Raw genomic sequence first — 14,692 nt, 5'->3', positions numbered from 1 at the left:
GTATTTAGTAAGTATGTAGTCTGTTGATTCATTGATGCATTGCCCCAATTCATTATCAATTTGGAAAATCCTCTGAATAGATTCACTTCCTGGCCAGTAGGGGACACTGTGTTATTGCATGGACAGAGGCCGCACTTAATTTGAACAACAACGAAATGGCAACCGAAGGAAGCAGCAGCAGCAAAAAGCCAGCTCCTTCAACTAAAGTTTGACGTTTGGGTTGTTTTATTGCTCATAAATGTGAGGTGAAACTAGGGATGAGTACCAAATTAGGTACTTTTATAGGTACTGACCGAATTCTGTCAAAAGTACCGGGTACCGATTCAGGTAAAACCAAAAGGTACCATGTTTAGGTACCTAAATGCATCCTTGTGACTATGAGGGAGTGGGAGAGTAGGAAATTTTCCATGCTGGACATGAGCACAGCATTACAGGGTTATATATTGAAGAATATAAATGTTAAATTAAAAATAATTTACATTTTTTTATTGAACAAATTGATTTTTTTTCCCACATATGCACACAAAAGTACCGGAAATTGGTACCGTAAATTTCAAATACTGATTGCCAGGTACCGGGAATCAGTACCCTATCGTTTCAAATGTGAAAGGTACCCATCCCTAGGTGACACACCACATGTTCACATGGGCACTAAAGCAAATATCTCATAATTGTCAACAGAAACTCTAATTATTTGTGTGTTTCTACTTCTGACTGAATCAACATCAAAGGCTTTGAATCAGTATTGAATTGAATCGATATCAAATAGAATCTCAAAAGAAAGCAAGTTGACAAGTTCTTAAGAATACGCAGCTCAAATATTAAGCATCCTTTTAGACTCCTCTAGTGACTTTTTTTTTCTTTAAAAAAGGGACTAGCCACAAATCTAGAGATTTTTCAGGAGCTAGTAGGTGCTGAGCCCCTCCTCGATCCAAATCAATCACGCAAACAAGACCTCCTCACTTGCAGATGTAGCCACAGCAGCGACTGTATGGGTATAAATCATGCTCATGCATGTCTCTTTCAGGTCAGTTTTACCAATTCTACGCTTGGATAAAGGAGAAGCGTTAATATTTTGACATAAAAATTGAAGAATCCACAGAAAAAAGTTCACTTAGTTGTAAACATATTTACATTTTTTTTTATTTATTTTTTTACGCTTTCTCTCCAGCATCATCCGACTGCATCCATGACAATGACATGCAAATGGATTATTATGTAAAATAGGTAATGACATAATTTAGCAACTTTTAGCGACTTTTGGGACAGCCAATAGGGACTTTCCTTACAGAGGGTTGGCAACACTGGGTGGCACCATAGGGACAAAATAAAGTGTAGAACAAGCACAGTACCCCCTCTTTCATTTAAAGCTCTGCATTCCTTCTGTTCATGTTTTTAAATCAGGGAATTTTACAGAGAAAAGTCACATAGTGCTTTGTATCAACATACATACAGATTAATTAATACGTGAAATGTAAGATGTCACAGAAACCACAAATATAATGACAAATAAGGGTGGGTGTGATGTCACAAAACAAAATACACTTTAAACTTGTTAAAACATGTTAGATGTTTGTTTAAATGTTTAGTTATCATTTATGTTGGTGTCATAGTATTTAATGACATTTCTACCATTTAACCAATTAGAATCAGTGCCATTAAACTGTCAACACAAAAGTATGACAGATATTAAATAATTCACCTTCCTGGAAGTTGTGCAAGTGTACCAATGAATTAAGTTGTTTGTTGAACAGATGGAGACATCCTTCTTCATTTTATTCATGTTGAGTTGATTTTGTGGTCTATCACAAAACTTTATCCAAAGAAGACACTTTTCTCTGTTGAGTTGAGTTTCTCTGTTGCTTATAAAAGAGTAAGAAAATATATCCTGTGGAGCTGCATGTACTTCATGAACACAGTTTGAGCATTTTTTAAACTCAAAACCTCAGAAAAACCTCTAAAAACCCACCTTCTGCAATTTATTTCAATGGACACTCGGGCAGAGAATGTCTGAGTGTATTGGAAGGCTATATGCACTATGATTGGCTCATCACATTTGTGGGTGGAACTTAGCCACAGGTCAATTGTCATTTATTGGTCACACTAACTGGCCAAATCTTTCAGCCTAATACAATAAAAATGTGTTGAAATTTTGTTTTTATCAGATTTCAAAAGCATGAACTGATAGTGCAGAGCAGCTGGATGTTGAGAGTTCTGTCTCCAAAGAGATGTGTTTGTGAACCAGATAATGAGTGAAACTGTAGGGAGGCTGAGAATGAGTTCAGAAAGTATCTCTTTTTGAATTCCTAACTTTGAATGGACAATTTAACAATCATAGTCCTATTGTTCAGCGTGCAGCCAAAGAAAAGCATAATTAAGCGCAAAGCAGCTTTTCAGATTAACCTTATTGTCTAAAATAGCTGTTATTCAGTCAGTTTGACTAAAGCCTGTTTAACAGTCCACCCTGATTCACCTCAAGGGCAAGGCCAACATCCTGGATGTGTATTTGTTTGGAGGAGACTCAGTCTGTGGAGGAGGATAAGGAGGAGCAGAGGCTTGTGTTATCTTGCGAGGGTTCTTTTTGTTTTGTGTAAATTTATATTTTGGACCTTAAAGTAAACATCACCTTGGTGTGACAAGCCTCTTTGTCTGAGCTGTTTTATCTGGTCTGTTATGGAGATCCATGTGGGAAACAAAGCTGTGATACAAACTCTTTTAATGTGCAGAAAAAGTTTAGTTGTGCTTTCTCCACACTTAGCATAGATGCAGTTTTGTAGCTGGGTGTGTTCAGTTTTATGCTGAGGACAGCAACCCAACAGAAAACTTTTGTTGTTGTAGAGGCGCATAATTAGAACACATAGGAGAGTACTTCTGTGCTCTGCAAACATCAGCTTACATGTTTTTTTTGTTTTTTAATTTGTGTTAGGTTGAAGGTTACATAGTGTCTGCATAGTGAATATCAAGCCTCTCTGTTCCATGGGGTCTGAAGATGACAGGCCCTCTGAAGCTGGATCTATAGCCCAAGAGAAAAAAACATGGTGGTGGACAGCATGATAAAAACCCTCTCTGCTAATTGCATCGCAATGTAGTTTATCAGCCATTTCTTTCCTTTAAGTGAATTATTCTTTTTTGTTTGCCTGTAATTCTGCAGCCTCTGCTGTTTTTAAGCAAAGTGCTTTGGAAAAGCCTTGTCCCTGAAAAAAAAAAGAATTAAAAAAACTCCTTGTGATGATTATGTTGCTTATATTTGGTCTGTCCAAGTTGTACTTCTGTTACCAATCCTTTTTTAAGCTTATAAGGGATCACACTCTGAATTTGTCCCATTTAAAGAAGCTTTATTTGAATGTTGGCATTTAGCAGCCAGAAACGAGTTATTCCAATAAACTTTTCTTTTTATTTTTTAAACAACACTTTATTCTTAAGATTTGGAGAGTTTAAAGAGTTCCTTTTCACCCTGCACTGTCATATCTAATGGTTATCTCAACTGGAGGTTCACTATTAGGAATTACACTATTGTGGGTTTCAGTTCCTTGTTCGAGGAAAAGTTATTGTTGAAGTGAGAAGAGTCTCTGTTGCAATACCATGCACAGGGAATTTAAGTAAACTCATTTCACTACTATAACACCTTGACTGTCTTTCAGTTTCTTGATACATACACAACTTAACATATTCACCATTCATACTCTCACTCATGCACCAGAACTGCAGGCTGCTGTCCAAAGCACTGACCTGTCAATCAGGATCTGGTCTAAGAGCTAATCTCAGCTGTCACTCTTTTCCCTCCCCCTTCATCTAACCCCTTCCTATTAGCCCTCTGTTTTAAGGGCTAAAGGGGAGGGGTGAAAACACATCTCTCAGAAACGAGAATCCACCCAATCCCCGCTACGTCATCGCCCCGAGTAGCTCGTTAGCTACCGTTAGCAGAGCGACTGTTTCTTCTCTTCCACAGAGAACACATTTTTACAAAGTGATGATAAACTGATGTCAGATTAGGGAGACACATTCACAGCAAACAGACCTCACTACAATAAACTGCATCACATGAGTGATGAAACAGCTAAGTTATGAAAAGCTTACGTTGAACAAATGTGACAGTATCCAGAAGCTATATTATGTAGCATCCGATACTGTAATGTTAGCTTACCATAGCTTATATAGCTAATGGAGCTCCTGAATACAGCTTATCAGTCTAATTATTCATGATATCAGTTCGTCATAGTGAAGTCTGTTTGATGCGAATGTGTCACCCTGCTCTGACATTGATGTGGTGCTTTTAGCTATAGCAGCGTTAGCTAAATAGTTGTAACAAGCGATTTGAAAATACCAAAAAAAAAAAAAAACAGTTCAAAACATGGCTAATATTTACATGGAGCAGCAAAGGATTGAATGTCCGATAAAAAATATCGATATCACTTGCTTTTCCCCTTTAAGAGGAATTGGGCGACCACTTCATGAGATGTGCACATGCAAAACCAAGGGCAAAGGGGGAAAATTGGGATTGGCCCAAAGTTTTTCACATACTGATCACTCAGTGTTTATGTTTATGTCATTAAAAGAAAATAGACTTGATTTAAGAAAAAAAAGCCTGACCTGTCCAGAAAACTGTCCAACTTCAAGATATCAAAATACAGAGATGACACTTCAATTAAAATAAAAATATATATATATGTTTTGTTTTTTTGCACTGCAAAAAACTGAAATCTTGTCAAGTGATTTTGTCTTGTTTTCAGCTGAACATATTTTTTGAGGCACATTTACTTGGCTAGTCCAGTAAAAATGTCTTGTTTCAAGTTATTTAAAGACATAAATGAGGTCTGAATTGCTTGTTAAAAGCAAGTTAAAAAGATTCTGCCAATCCAACAAGAGAAAAGTTACTTGTATGAAGACATTATTTGAGGTTCAAGCAAATTTTCTAGCAAATTTCTCTTATTCTATCGGCAGATTTTTTTTTTTTACTTGTTCCAAAAGTAAGACTTCAACACTTGCTGAGTTTTCAGTTTTTGCAGTATAAACAGTAATGTAGCTCCCTGCCACTATCCGGGTCTGGAGCTTAAGTTAACTGCTTCTGCCAGGACTGTGTAATGCCCTATTGCTTGGATGTAAACAAACACAGATAACAAGTGGAATCTTGTAGCACAGTGCAGTTGGTAGTACTTGAATCTATAAATGTAAAATGTAAAAAAAAAAAAAAAAAAAAAAAAAAAAAAAAAAAAAAAAAATTGTGAAGGTTGTGTATGGTTGCCCATAGCAATGTGTCCCCTGTAAAGTCTTGTGTCTGTTAATCTGCAGGGGGAACCAGACTGAAGGCTTGTGATGCTAGTTCTGCTAATGTTAGCCACACTCATCAAATCATTGTGAGATTTTCTTACCTGGAGACGCATAATTTTGTCAATTAGTCACATTTCATCTTTCATTTTTGCACAGTAATTCAAAAGAAATTGTGCTGGTTCAGCTGTTGTCAGTTCAGCATAGTATCATTCAAACACCATCATTCATGTATACACTGTAAGCATGATGCTGTCAGCCCTGTTGACTATCAGAAGATGATTGATGCAGTAGTGAAAGAGGCTGTCGCCTTTCAGCTCTGGTCATCATGTCCCTTGTCTCTGTTTAAGCTCTGGAGCATATTCCTCCTCTTGGTGTGACCCAGGATTAACTGGACTCTGGGCCACAGCTGAGAGGAAACCTTTCAGTCACTGGCCACTTTTCTGTGGGATCTGAATAAATAAAAGATAGAGTCACAACAGGGTGACGTCTGTTTCCAAACAAACACATTATTCTTTTTACCTCTGCACACCCACAGCCACCACAACACATGATACAGGAGCTGTTTCTCACAGCCAAATATTGAGATTATAACCTGTAATAAGACAAATGAATGATCTAAAACGAATACTCAACAGGATTGAATTAAAACCAAAGAACAAAAAAAATGCTGTCTGAATAATGTAAAGTAAGCCTTCATCAGAGCTTTTTACACTCTGCTTTTTATTGCTTTTCTCTAGAAACATTCACTCACCTCTTTCCATCTCAGCGGTTCTCATTTATGATCATTTAAAAAGTCTAATCAAGGAAAAAAACTCTGTTCATTTTGCAAAAGGTAACATCAGAGAAAGAGAAACAGGTTGTTTTTCCTTGTGATTTGTTGAACATTCTGCTGAAGTCTTTTTTTTGTGTTAGTCTGTTTAAGCGTAGTTTTGAGGAACTGCTTAAGCCTCAGCCTGGGTTTGACTCAAGCCCTCAGCCCCTTGGTCCTGTAGGAATGTCATTCCCATTCTGTCTTCTAAATGTGTCACATTTTCAGTCAGTTAAAACAGTCTGATCATACTTTAAAAAGAAAATCAAACCAAGAAACCAAAAACTAACTCCATGGTTAGAAAAGATAAAATCTTTTTCCCAGAAAAAATGATCTGATACCTCTGCTTAAAGTGAATGAGTGAAACATGGGATGCTGGGCAGATGTTACGTTGTTTGCTGCAGCAGGTGGATTATCTGAAGCTGGCTTGTAACTGGAACTTAAGTTCTTAACTCAAAGCAAAAAAAAAAAGCCAGGGTGTATTTTTTGAAATGGTGAGTCCAAAATCCAAAATGGCTGTCATGGAAATGATCTTTTTAAAGGCTCAACTTTCAATGATGGACAATACACGTTTTCAGACCTTATTTTTGTTAAGAAATACAAAGAGTTTTTGCCTTTTCTGGGGCATTTTTTACCCTTTTGTTACGGAGTCTTCCATTTTAACCTTATAGAGACTGTAACAAAAGGAAAAAAAAATGCCCCCCACCATTTTAAAAAATACACCCCGGCTAAATTTGTTTTTTAAGCCCTCCTAGATGACAAAACCATAGAGAAATGGACCTTCGCTTACCGCGGTCACGTTTCGGTCCAAAATGACCCACCTAATTTTGCCTCAGCTCACATGGATTAAGGTTGTTCCGGAAACAAAACAATCTACTTTATCTTCACAATAAAAACCATGAAGTGTATAAAATTCTATACATAGTTAAAATCTAGTGCATACTTATCAAAACTAGAAGGTTTTTTAATTTGTGTGATGTGATCTATTAGATTCTTATTTTTGATAAGGTTGCAAAAATGTAAAAAAAAAAAAAAAAGTTTTAAATTTATCAAATTTGCAGGAATGTTGGTTAATTGTGAAAAAAAAAAATCAAAAGTTGTGTCATTGCTAAAATGGCAAAAATATTAATAATTTAATCAATTTGCAACAATTTCAGTAATGTTTTAAAAAATGAAAAATTGCATAAACTAAAAAAGTAAATCTACCAAAAATTGCAAACATTTCAGAAAATTTGTAATTCAAAAAATTTGCAAAAAAAGTTAAAGTTTGAAATGCTAAATCTTTGAAAAAAATGCAAAAACGTTTTAAATTTCAAAAATTTGAAAAAACTTAAATAATTGTGAAATATTATAAAATATAAAAAAAATAAAAGGGAATTTTATCAGTTTCAAAAAAACCAAGTTTTTTAAAGAAGACTTAAATTTGATAACATTTGTTAATTTTACCGCTCAACAAATAATCTTTTGTTGTTTGCTCATGTTTTACCACATATCAAGCATGTAAATGTATCTGTACCAAGAATGGGCAAAAATGTGCCAGCGTATGAGTTTTTGAAGGTGGCTCCCAGTGGACCCTGAATTGTTCCCTGTATTTTCAGCTGTCAGAAATGAAGTATTTAGGTGCATCATACTTTCCATCCTTTTTTGTTAACTAAGCTCTGTACCCTGTTGCCTGAATTGCTGCAGAATTTCCAAAACTTTTGCTTTATTTTATATTCCCAAAACAAAAACAAAGTTCACCTATACCATCTAAGCTTTTTTAAACAATATTTTCTCTATGAAACAGATCTTTGGAAAACCCAATGTCTGCCTAAAACTATGCTTTAGGTTATGTCATAAAACACCAGAAAGAAATCAGTGATTCTAGTTTGTCATATATCCTTCAAAACTGTCAAAAATAATCATTCCTGTGCTTTTATTTACCATCATTGTCTGCTGCAGATTGCTTTGTTGATCGCTTTGCTCCTGAGGCCATTACTGGATGCTGAAGTCAGATGTTTGAGTTTACTCTACCTTTATGCTAATCCATGCCCTCTGGTAATACTGCAATGATTTCTTCGAGTGGATGAAAACCCAGAGCCCTTTGTTCACTAATTGCTTTTGGACTTAAGGAGGAATTGGATGTTTGATGGCTGCTTAATTTTTAATGAGTGTTTATTTGTTGATTGTGGTGATTACCAGTTACACAATACCTTATGCAATTTCTCTGATTGGTCTTAATTTGTCGAGGCGGGTCCCTGTTATGCAAACCTAACAGCTCTAATCGACTGCGGAGCTTGTTCCCTTCGTCTGAGTTTGAGGCAGTGAGGATGAATCTGTGAGACCTAACTGGAGTGTTCTGGACGGTTATTAGAACAGAGGTTGCTTTATGTGCTCCTAGGAAACACTGATGTGCTTTTCAAAACGTCTCTTGTGAATAATTCTTCAAATCTGGCATTACATTTTTCTCGACAGCCAATTTGGCGACAATGTCTAATGACTAAGTGTTTAACAGTATGATTACAGTAATGACATCCACAGTCTCAGCTCTCTACCTATTCAATTGCACGGTCTGTTCAGATGAAAGTGTTTTTTTCTCCCTTACACCATTTCCCCACTGCCTTACTCCTTCTTCTTTTCCTCAAATTTAATTCACTGCAAGGAGCTCCGAGTCGATGAATATTTAAAGCAGAGCGTTATTCACAAAATCTTTATTTTATGCGCTCTACATTCACAGCCTCTGAGAGGATTTTAAAGGCTTTGGTTCTGAATCAAGCAGAGACGTGGAAACTGTTGTTCTAACAGTGAGCATGCGTTTCCCCCTTCTCTGCTCTGCTGCTGTGGAAATCAGCCTGCTAGCTGCTCATGCAAACCCAGAGAGCCGGCAGGGCTCACCTGCACAGACAGAAGACATGCTTTATTCAGGTGATGTTTCATTCATTTGACGCTCCTGGCTGAAGTGGATGCAGCTGAGTCATTCGTCTCAGGTAAAAGGGGTTGGAGGCATAAATTAAACAGTCAGGTCGAGTGACGAACAGTGAATGAGCTCGTAGGTAGAAAGCCAATCGGAAGCTTTTTTTTTCCTATAAGCTGAAGAAACCACAGAACTGGATTCCTCGCAGCAGAAACAATGACATCTCTGTTCCTTTAGTTCTTCATTTCATATCAAACTATTAATTCTGTAACCCACTGCACCAAAAGATGTCTAAAGGACTTCTTTTCAGTATCATTTCTGGGCGTCATTTATGAAATCTATAGTACCTCTGTTTAAGAGCTACCCACTTCAATCCATATTTTAGCTCAGTTGGATGTACAATATGTCTTCTGCACCTCCACTGCAGTAGATGGCGCCGAAGAGCTACTTCGCTGTACGTTGCCCATAAACTGTATAATAAATATATTCTAAAGTATATTCAAAGTATTTTACTCCTAAACTTGATGATGTGAGTTTTTGAACACAATTGAACACAAGTTGTTTTTAACCAAACAGTTAATTGTGTAGAAAATCACAATATATCACGACATTGTGATATCTTGGTATTATCGTATAATAACCCAAGTATCATGATGCAAGTCGTTAGGTTCTTGCCAATACTCAGCCCTGCTTTTCTTAAGAAAACTGAGATCCTTCAATATTAGCAGGAGGCTCCTCAATGTCTTCTATTAAAGTATGCTAGCCAGCGTCCTTTTTTATGCTGTTCTTTGCTGGGGGAGAAGCATCACTTCTGAGGACAAAGACAGGATCAAAAGTTAATAAAAAATGATGGCTCAGTGGTTGGATGTACCCTAGACTCAATTGGGGTTGCCTATGACGAGAGGATTGGGGCCAAACTGAAAATGTGCTGTCCCTTAAAGACCATCCTCTTCAAAGTATTTTTTAACGGACTGAGAAGTTCTTTTAGTGATCGTCTGGTGATGCCTAAGTGCTCTACTGAACGACTCAGAAAGTCCTTTATTCCAGCAGCAGTTCCTTATTTTAATGAACATTTACAACTTGGCGCCCCTGTCTGTTCTCTTGGTGCCCTTGTGCTGCTCTTCTTGTCTTTTCCATGTGTAGGTGTTGAGGGCAGTCAGTGAACCACTGACTTTGTATTTGTCCTTCATGATCATGGCATTTGGGGATTCGTTTTTTGTTTTTATTTATGGTAAATGTCATGATGTGTACTGTGTGTATGAGTGGACTGTGTGAACGTTGGCATATGAGTTTCTCCATCGGGGATTAATAAAGCTATCTTATCTTATCCTATCTTGTCTTATCTTAGAACGGAAAATAAGAAATGGGAACAAACAAAAAAAACTACTGTTTAAAACTAGTCCTCTAAAAATGATGTTAAAGGGACGTCCTTTGAATGTCTGTTTGTGCAGTGGGTTGGTACTGTGGATGTCAGAAGTAGACGTTCAGTAGATGTAGGCAAAGAGACGTCGTCTGTACTAACAGTCTGCACCTTCAGGAGACCAAAGTTTGACATCCAAAAATGATGTTGAAATGACGTCCTCTGATTGTCTCTGGGCAGTGGGCTCACTCACCCACTAACTCACTGACTTACCTTCTTACTTACTTGAGTGGACGTCCCGCTCACTTGGATGGCTACTTGACGTCCAAAAAGTGGACATTCAAATGTTGAACTGCACATTGACATGGTTATACGTCCAAATAGTGGACCTAATCTGAACGTTGTGTAGACATCCAGAATCAGTCTTGAGCTCACAGGTGTGATGTTGCTGTGATCTACATGCCCAACAGACGCCTAATATTTAGTGAGGACCAGTGCCTTAGGGTGATTCTTTTCTATAAAACACACTAAATACAAACACCTTTGGATTGCTACAATCACAACAATGACATTAATTCATTTGTGGTTTGACAAACTGCGCAGATAGGTTTGTCTCTTTGTTTTAATTTCAACATGTCATCAGCTTGACAACCCGCAGTATTCATTTTATGTTGTTTTCGTGAGTGTTGGTCTGTTTTTAAATCTCCGTGTCTATTTCTTTCTGTGTGCAGAGAAAGTGTTTGGGGAGTTCCTGAGCTGGGACCTGGAGGACGCTTTGACTCACCTGCCTCTGAAGCCAGGCCATGCTGTGACACTGACCGTCAACATCAAAGTCAAACTGGATTTCTCTGGTCAGGAGAATCTGCTGCAGGACCTCAATGACGGTGAGTGGACGCAGACGACGGTCTGTGAGCGTTGCTCTGCTGAAGTAAAGCAACAGACACATCACAGTGAGACCCAAAGCACACAGGGGTGAAGACGTTACCTTGGCCAGTTTGGTCAACATGTTACTCTGCAACTTTAGACTGCATCAGATCAAGTTATACTCCAACCTATGTAACAGATATGAACACTAACATTTAAAACACTCAAAGCTGAGATAAAGGAAACTGTACTGTGACATTGTATACTCCAGTATATGAGTGTAGTCTGAAAACAAGGCAGATACATAAAACTATCTGGATATTTCTGCAAAGCTCTCTCAGGTTTTGGGTTGTCACACAATAAGTTACACAGAGTCTTCGCTCTGGCTTACTTTAGTAATTAGAACTAATAATTGAAACAGATTTTATCATCACTTACTCACAGGTAACAGCTGAAAGTTTGAGGAATCCAAACATAATGGTTCAGTGTTTTCAAAAATCTAAGTAAAAGCTTTGTAAAGTCATCAAGAGATCCTTGAGGGGAGAGAAAAACAACTGTTAAAACATTCATTTGTGGAACGGAGGTCAGATTGATCATATCTGGGAATTGGTTGTTTGTTTTTTATCATTCAGCGTTTGGTAGGCTTGTCTCTGATGAACAGGGTTTTCGCTCCTCCTGCATGCAGATATCTGTTATAAGGGCCAAAGAAATTGTTGTCAGAACCAAATTTGCTAGACCGGCGTCATGAGAAAAAAGCTGTAAGCAGGCAAAGTATTTCCTTCCCTCCTGTAGCAAAATGAAAGCTCAGTTGTCACGCTGCTTTAATTACGACCATGGTGTGGCTTACACCTCCTCAGAGTCCAATCCCTGTTTGCAATGAAACCTATTTTTACAGTTTGTTCTAGAGGGTGTGCAGGTACAGGTTGTTAGTAGGGCTGCGATGATATGCTGCTGTCGTGATTTTATTCTATTACGTTTTTTATTTAATTTAAATTGCAATTCTTTGATATTTATGATTTTTATTTTTTTATTATTTTATTTTTTTAACACCAGACCATGTGAAAAAAGTTAAATGGTGGTGATAATGTCTACGGACTACATCAGGAGCCATGTCTTCCCATAAAATGCACATCACGCGAGTCAGAGAGAAACATTTCACCCTCTGCTGGAGAAAAGTGGTAACTTTTTTTGCAATCCAGTTTATAAACAAAGACTGAAATGAATAATTTGTGTTTTGAAAAAAACAAAGAAACACAACGAAAAAATAAATAAAGATTGACAAAAATCCTGATTTTGATCTTGTCAAAGAAAAAATTCTGATATATTGATTTTTTGATTTTTTCTCCTATCCCTATTCAATAGTGAAATAACAGTAGTAGGTATTTGCATGAAACAGTCTTTCAATTTCTGATCAAGTTAAACAGTTCAGGAACCGGTGTTGCCACAGTTATCAGTTATCTTTAAAAAGTCACCTAGTTACTTTACTGATTACTTGATTTTAAAAGTAACTGAGTTAGATTAAAGTTACTTTATTAGTTGCATTCAGCAGCTTCTGAGAAATCCCCCCACGGCCTAAACATAAAAAGGGATCTCTATTACAAAATGACTCAAAAGTAGGATTTTCTCTAAAACAAACTGTCCAACCAGCTTCTTCAAATCTCCACCTTACTTTCTGGTTTTGCACTGAAGTCCAGCTTCTGTTGTTCAGGTGATGGGGGACTTCCTCCTCCTCAGTCGCAGCTGCCAGCACAGAGTGTATAACAAAGCTGGAAATTATCATCTGTAGCTGACACAAACCGAAACTAGTGACTGTATTTCCAGCTAGAAAACATGCATCACTCTCCTCCCTCTAGTGTTTACGTTTGTGTCACTGGCTGCTTGATATGCGCCTGGGTTGTCCTCATTCTGAAAACGTGACTAGTTGCATCTGTGATGTCACTCCCAGAGTTGCAAAAAGAAAGCAATTATACATTTTTACCAAGGAAAAAGACTAAAATAGTAGGGATGGTTGATATTACTTTTTTCCCAACTGATACAAGTATGAGTACTCAGTTTGGAGTACTCACTGATACCAAGTAACGATACCACTAGTACTTTTGATACATAAAATTCCAATTAACACACTGACAGATAATTTTAAACAAAGGAAGCACAGTCACTCTGACATGAAGTCCAAAATAAAACACAAACAGCGCTCTCTGAGTTTATTACTTGCTTTTAATACATAAAAAAAGTGCAAAATAAAACTAACAACCCTCAGACTTTTAGATTTTTTTTTGAATAAGCTGAAGTTCAAGATAAAACAGTTTAACTGTTAACTCTCCCTGTTCCATTTATTTTATCTGCCCTGACGCACATGAAGATTTGCTGTGGTGTCAAACCTTGGCAGTGTTATGCCAACTACTGGCGAGTAGCACTTACTGGACAAGATTTCATTTTTTTTTGCCTTGAGAATCGACTGCTAGTATTGGCAGCCTTCACAAGTACTCAATACAATGAAATAAGGTCAGTATCTGCTCGATATCTGGTATATGAGTTTATGTACAGTAAGAGCAAAACTTCTGCATTTGTTTATAATAATTGTTTGGTAAAAGGGTGGGAATTAATAAGTTTATACTTCATCCCACTCCTTTTCGAATATGTGATTAGATAATGTCTGTTTATTTTGTATTTTTTTTCTGTCTTTGACAGATATTTCACTTTGACCTCATTTTCAAAATAAAATAAAAATAATAATAATTAAAAAAAAAAAAAAAATATATATATATATATATATATATATATATATATATATATATATATATATATATATATATATATATATATATTTATATATTTATATATATCAGTACGTGCCTACCCTTAGAAATAGTGACTTGGATGGGTAACTTTAATCTGATTACTGGTTTGGAAACAGTTATGCATTAGATTTGTCGTTACATATTAGAGTAAGATGTTACTGGTATCACTGTCAGGAACACTAAATAAACTCTCTATCCAACTGCCCTTAAAGAGGGGGTATTGTGCTTTTTAGGTCCTCATTTTGTCCTTTTTGTTCCCTCATAGTATCTCGACATAATCTACAGCTCAAATCTGTATTTTTCCTCCTCTGGTGTTTTAGAAAACCTTTCTATCAGCCTCTATTCGAACGCTTCATTTTGGCTGCTGTCTCTTTAAGTCTCCCCATATCACAAACCCCCCTTCCCTCTGATTGGCCGGCCCTCTGAAGGCCTATCGGGGCAGAGCTATAGGCAGACATTGGTGCTGGTGGATTTGATCAAAGCTTATACTGTACAGGTTTTTAAATAAATGAGCATTTGCAAAGTAGGGCTGAGATGCTCTGAGCTGGATAAAGAGCTGTGATTTATCTGGATTTAATTATTACTCTAACATGTGACTGTTTCTCCTTACCTGAAGCAAATGTTCTTCCTTCCTCCCATCTTTTATCTGAAGTTTATGTCTACACTGGACGAAAACATGAATGCTAATTCCTACTTTA

General features: G+C 37.0%; 1 protein-coding gene across 2 annotated transcripts in view; it reads left to right on the top strand.

The window, feature by feature from the left end:
• trappc9 (trafficking protein particle complex subunit 9) overlaps window positions 1-14,692 on the top strand; it is a 354,132-nt gene that overhangs the window by 98,742 nt on the left and 240,698 nt on the right. For both annotated transcript variants that reach the window (XM_074687443.1, XM_074687442.1), the window contains one exon: window positions 11,061-11,213. In XM_074687443.1, the coding sequence (XP_074543544.1) occupies window positions 11,061-11,213 (153 nt within the window). The remainder of the gene's footprint in view (window positions 1-11,060; window positions 11,214-14,692) is intronic.

The sequence above is a fragment of the Halichoeres trimaculatus genome, unplaced genomic scaffold (assembly GCF_033239565.1).
Source record: "Halichoeres trimaculatus isolate MK-OKI-2021-1 unplaced genomic scaffold, fHalTri1.1 fHalTri1_scaffold_14, whole genome shotgun sequence".
Taxonomy (NCBI): domain Eukaryota; kingdom Metazoa; phylum Chordata; class Actinopteri; order Labriformes; family Labridae; genus Halichoeres; species Halichoeres trimaculatus.
This window is presented reverse-complemented; position numbering and strand designations above follow the sequence as displayed.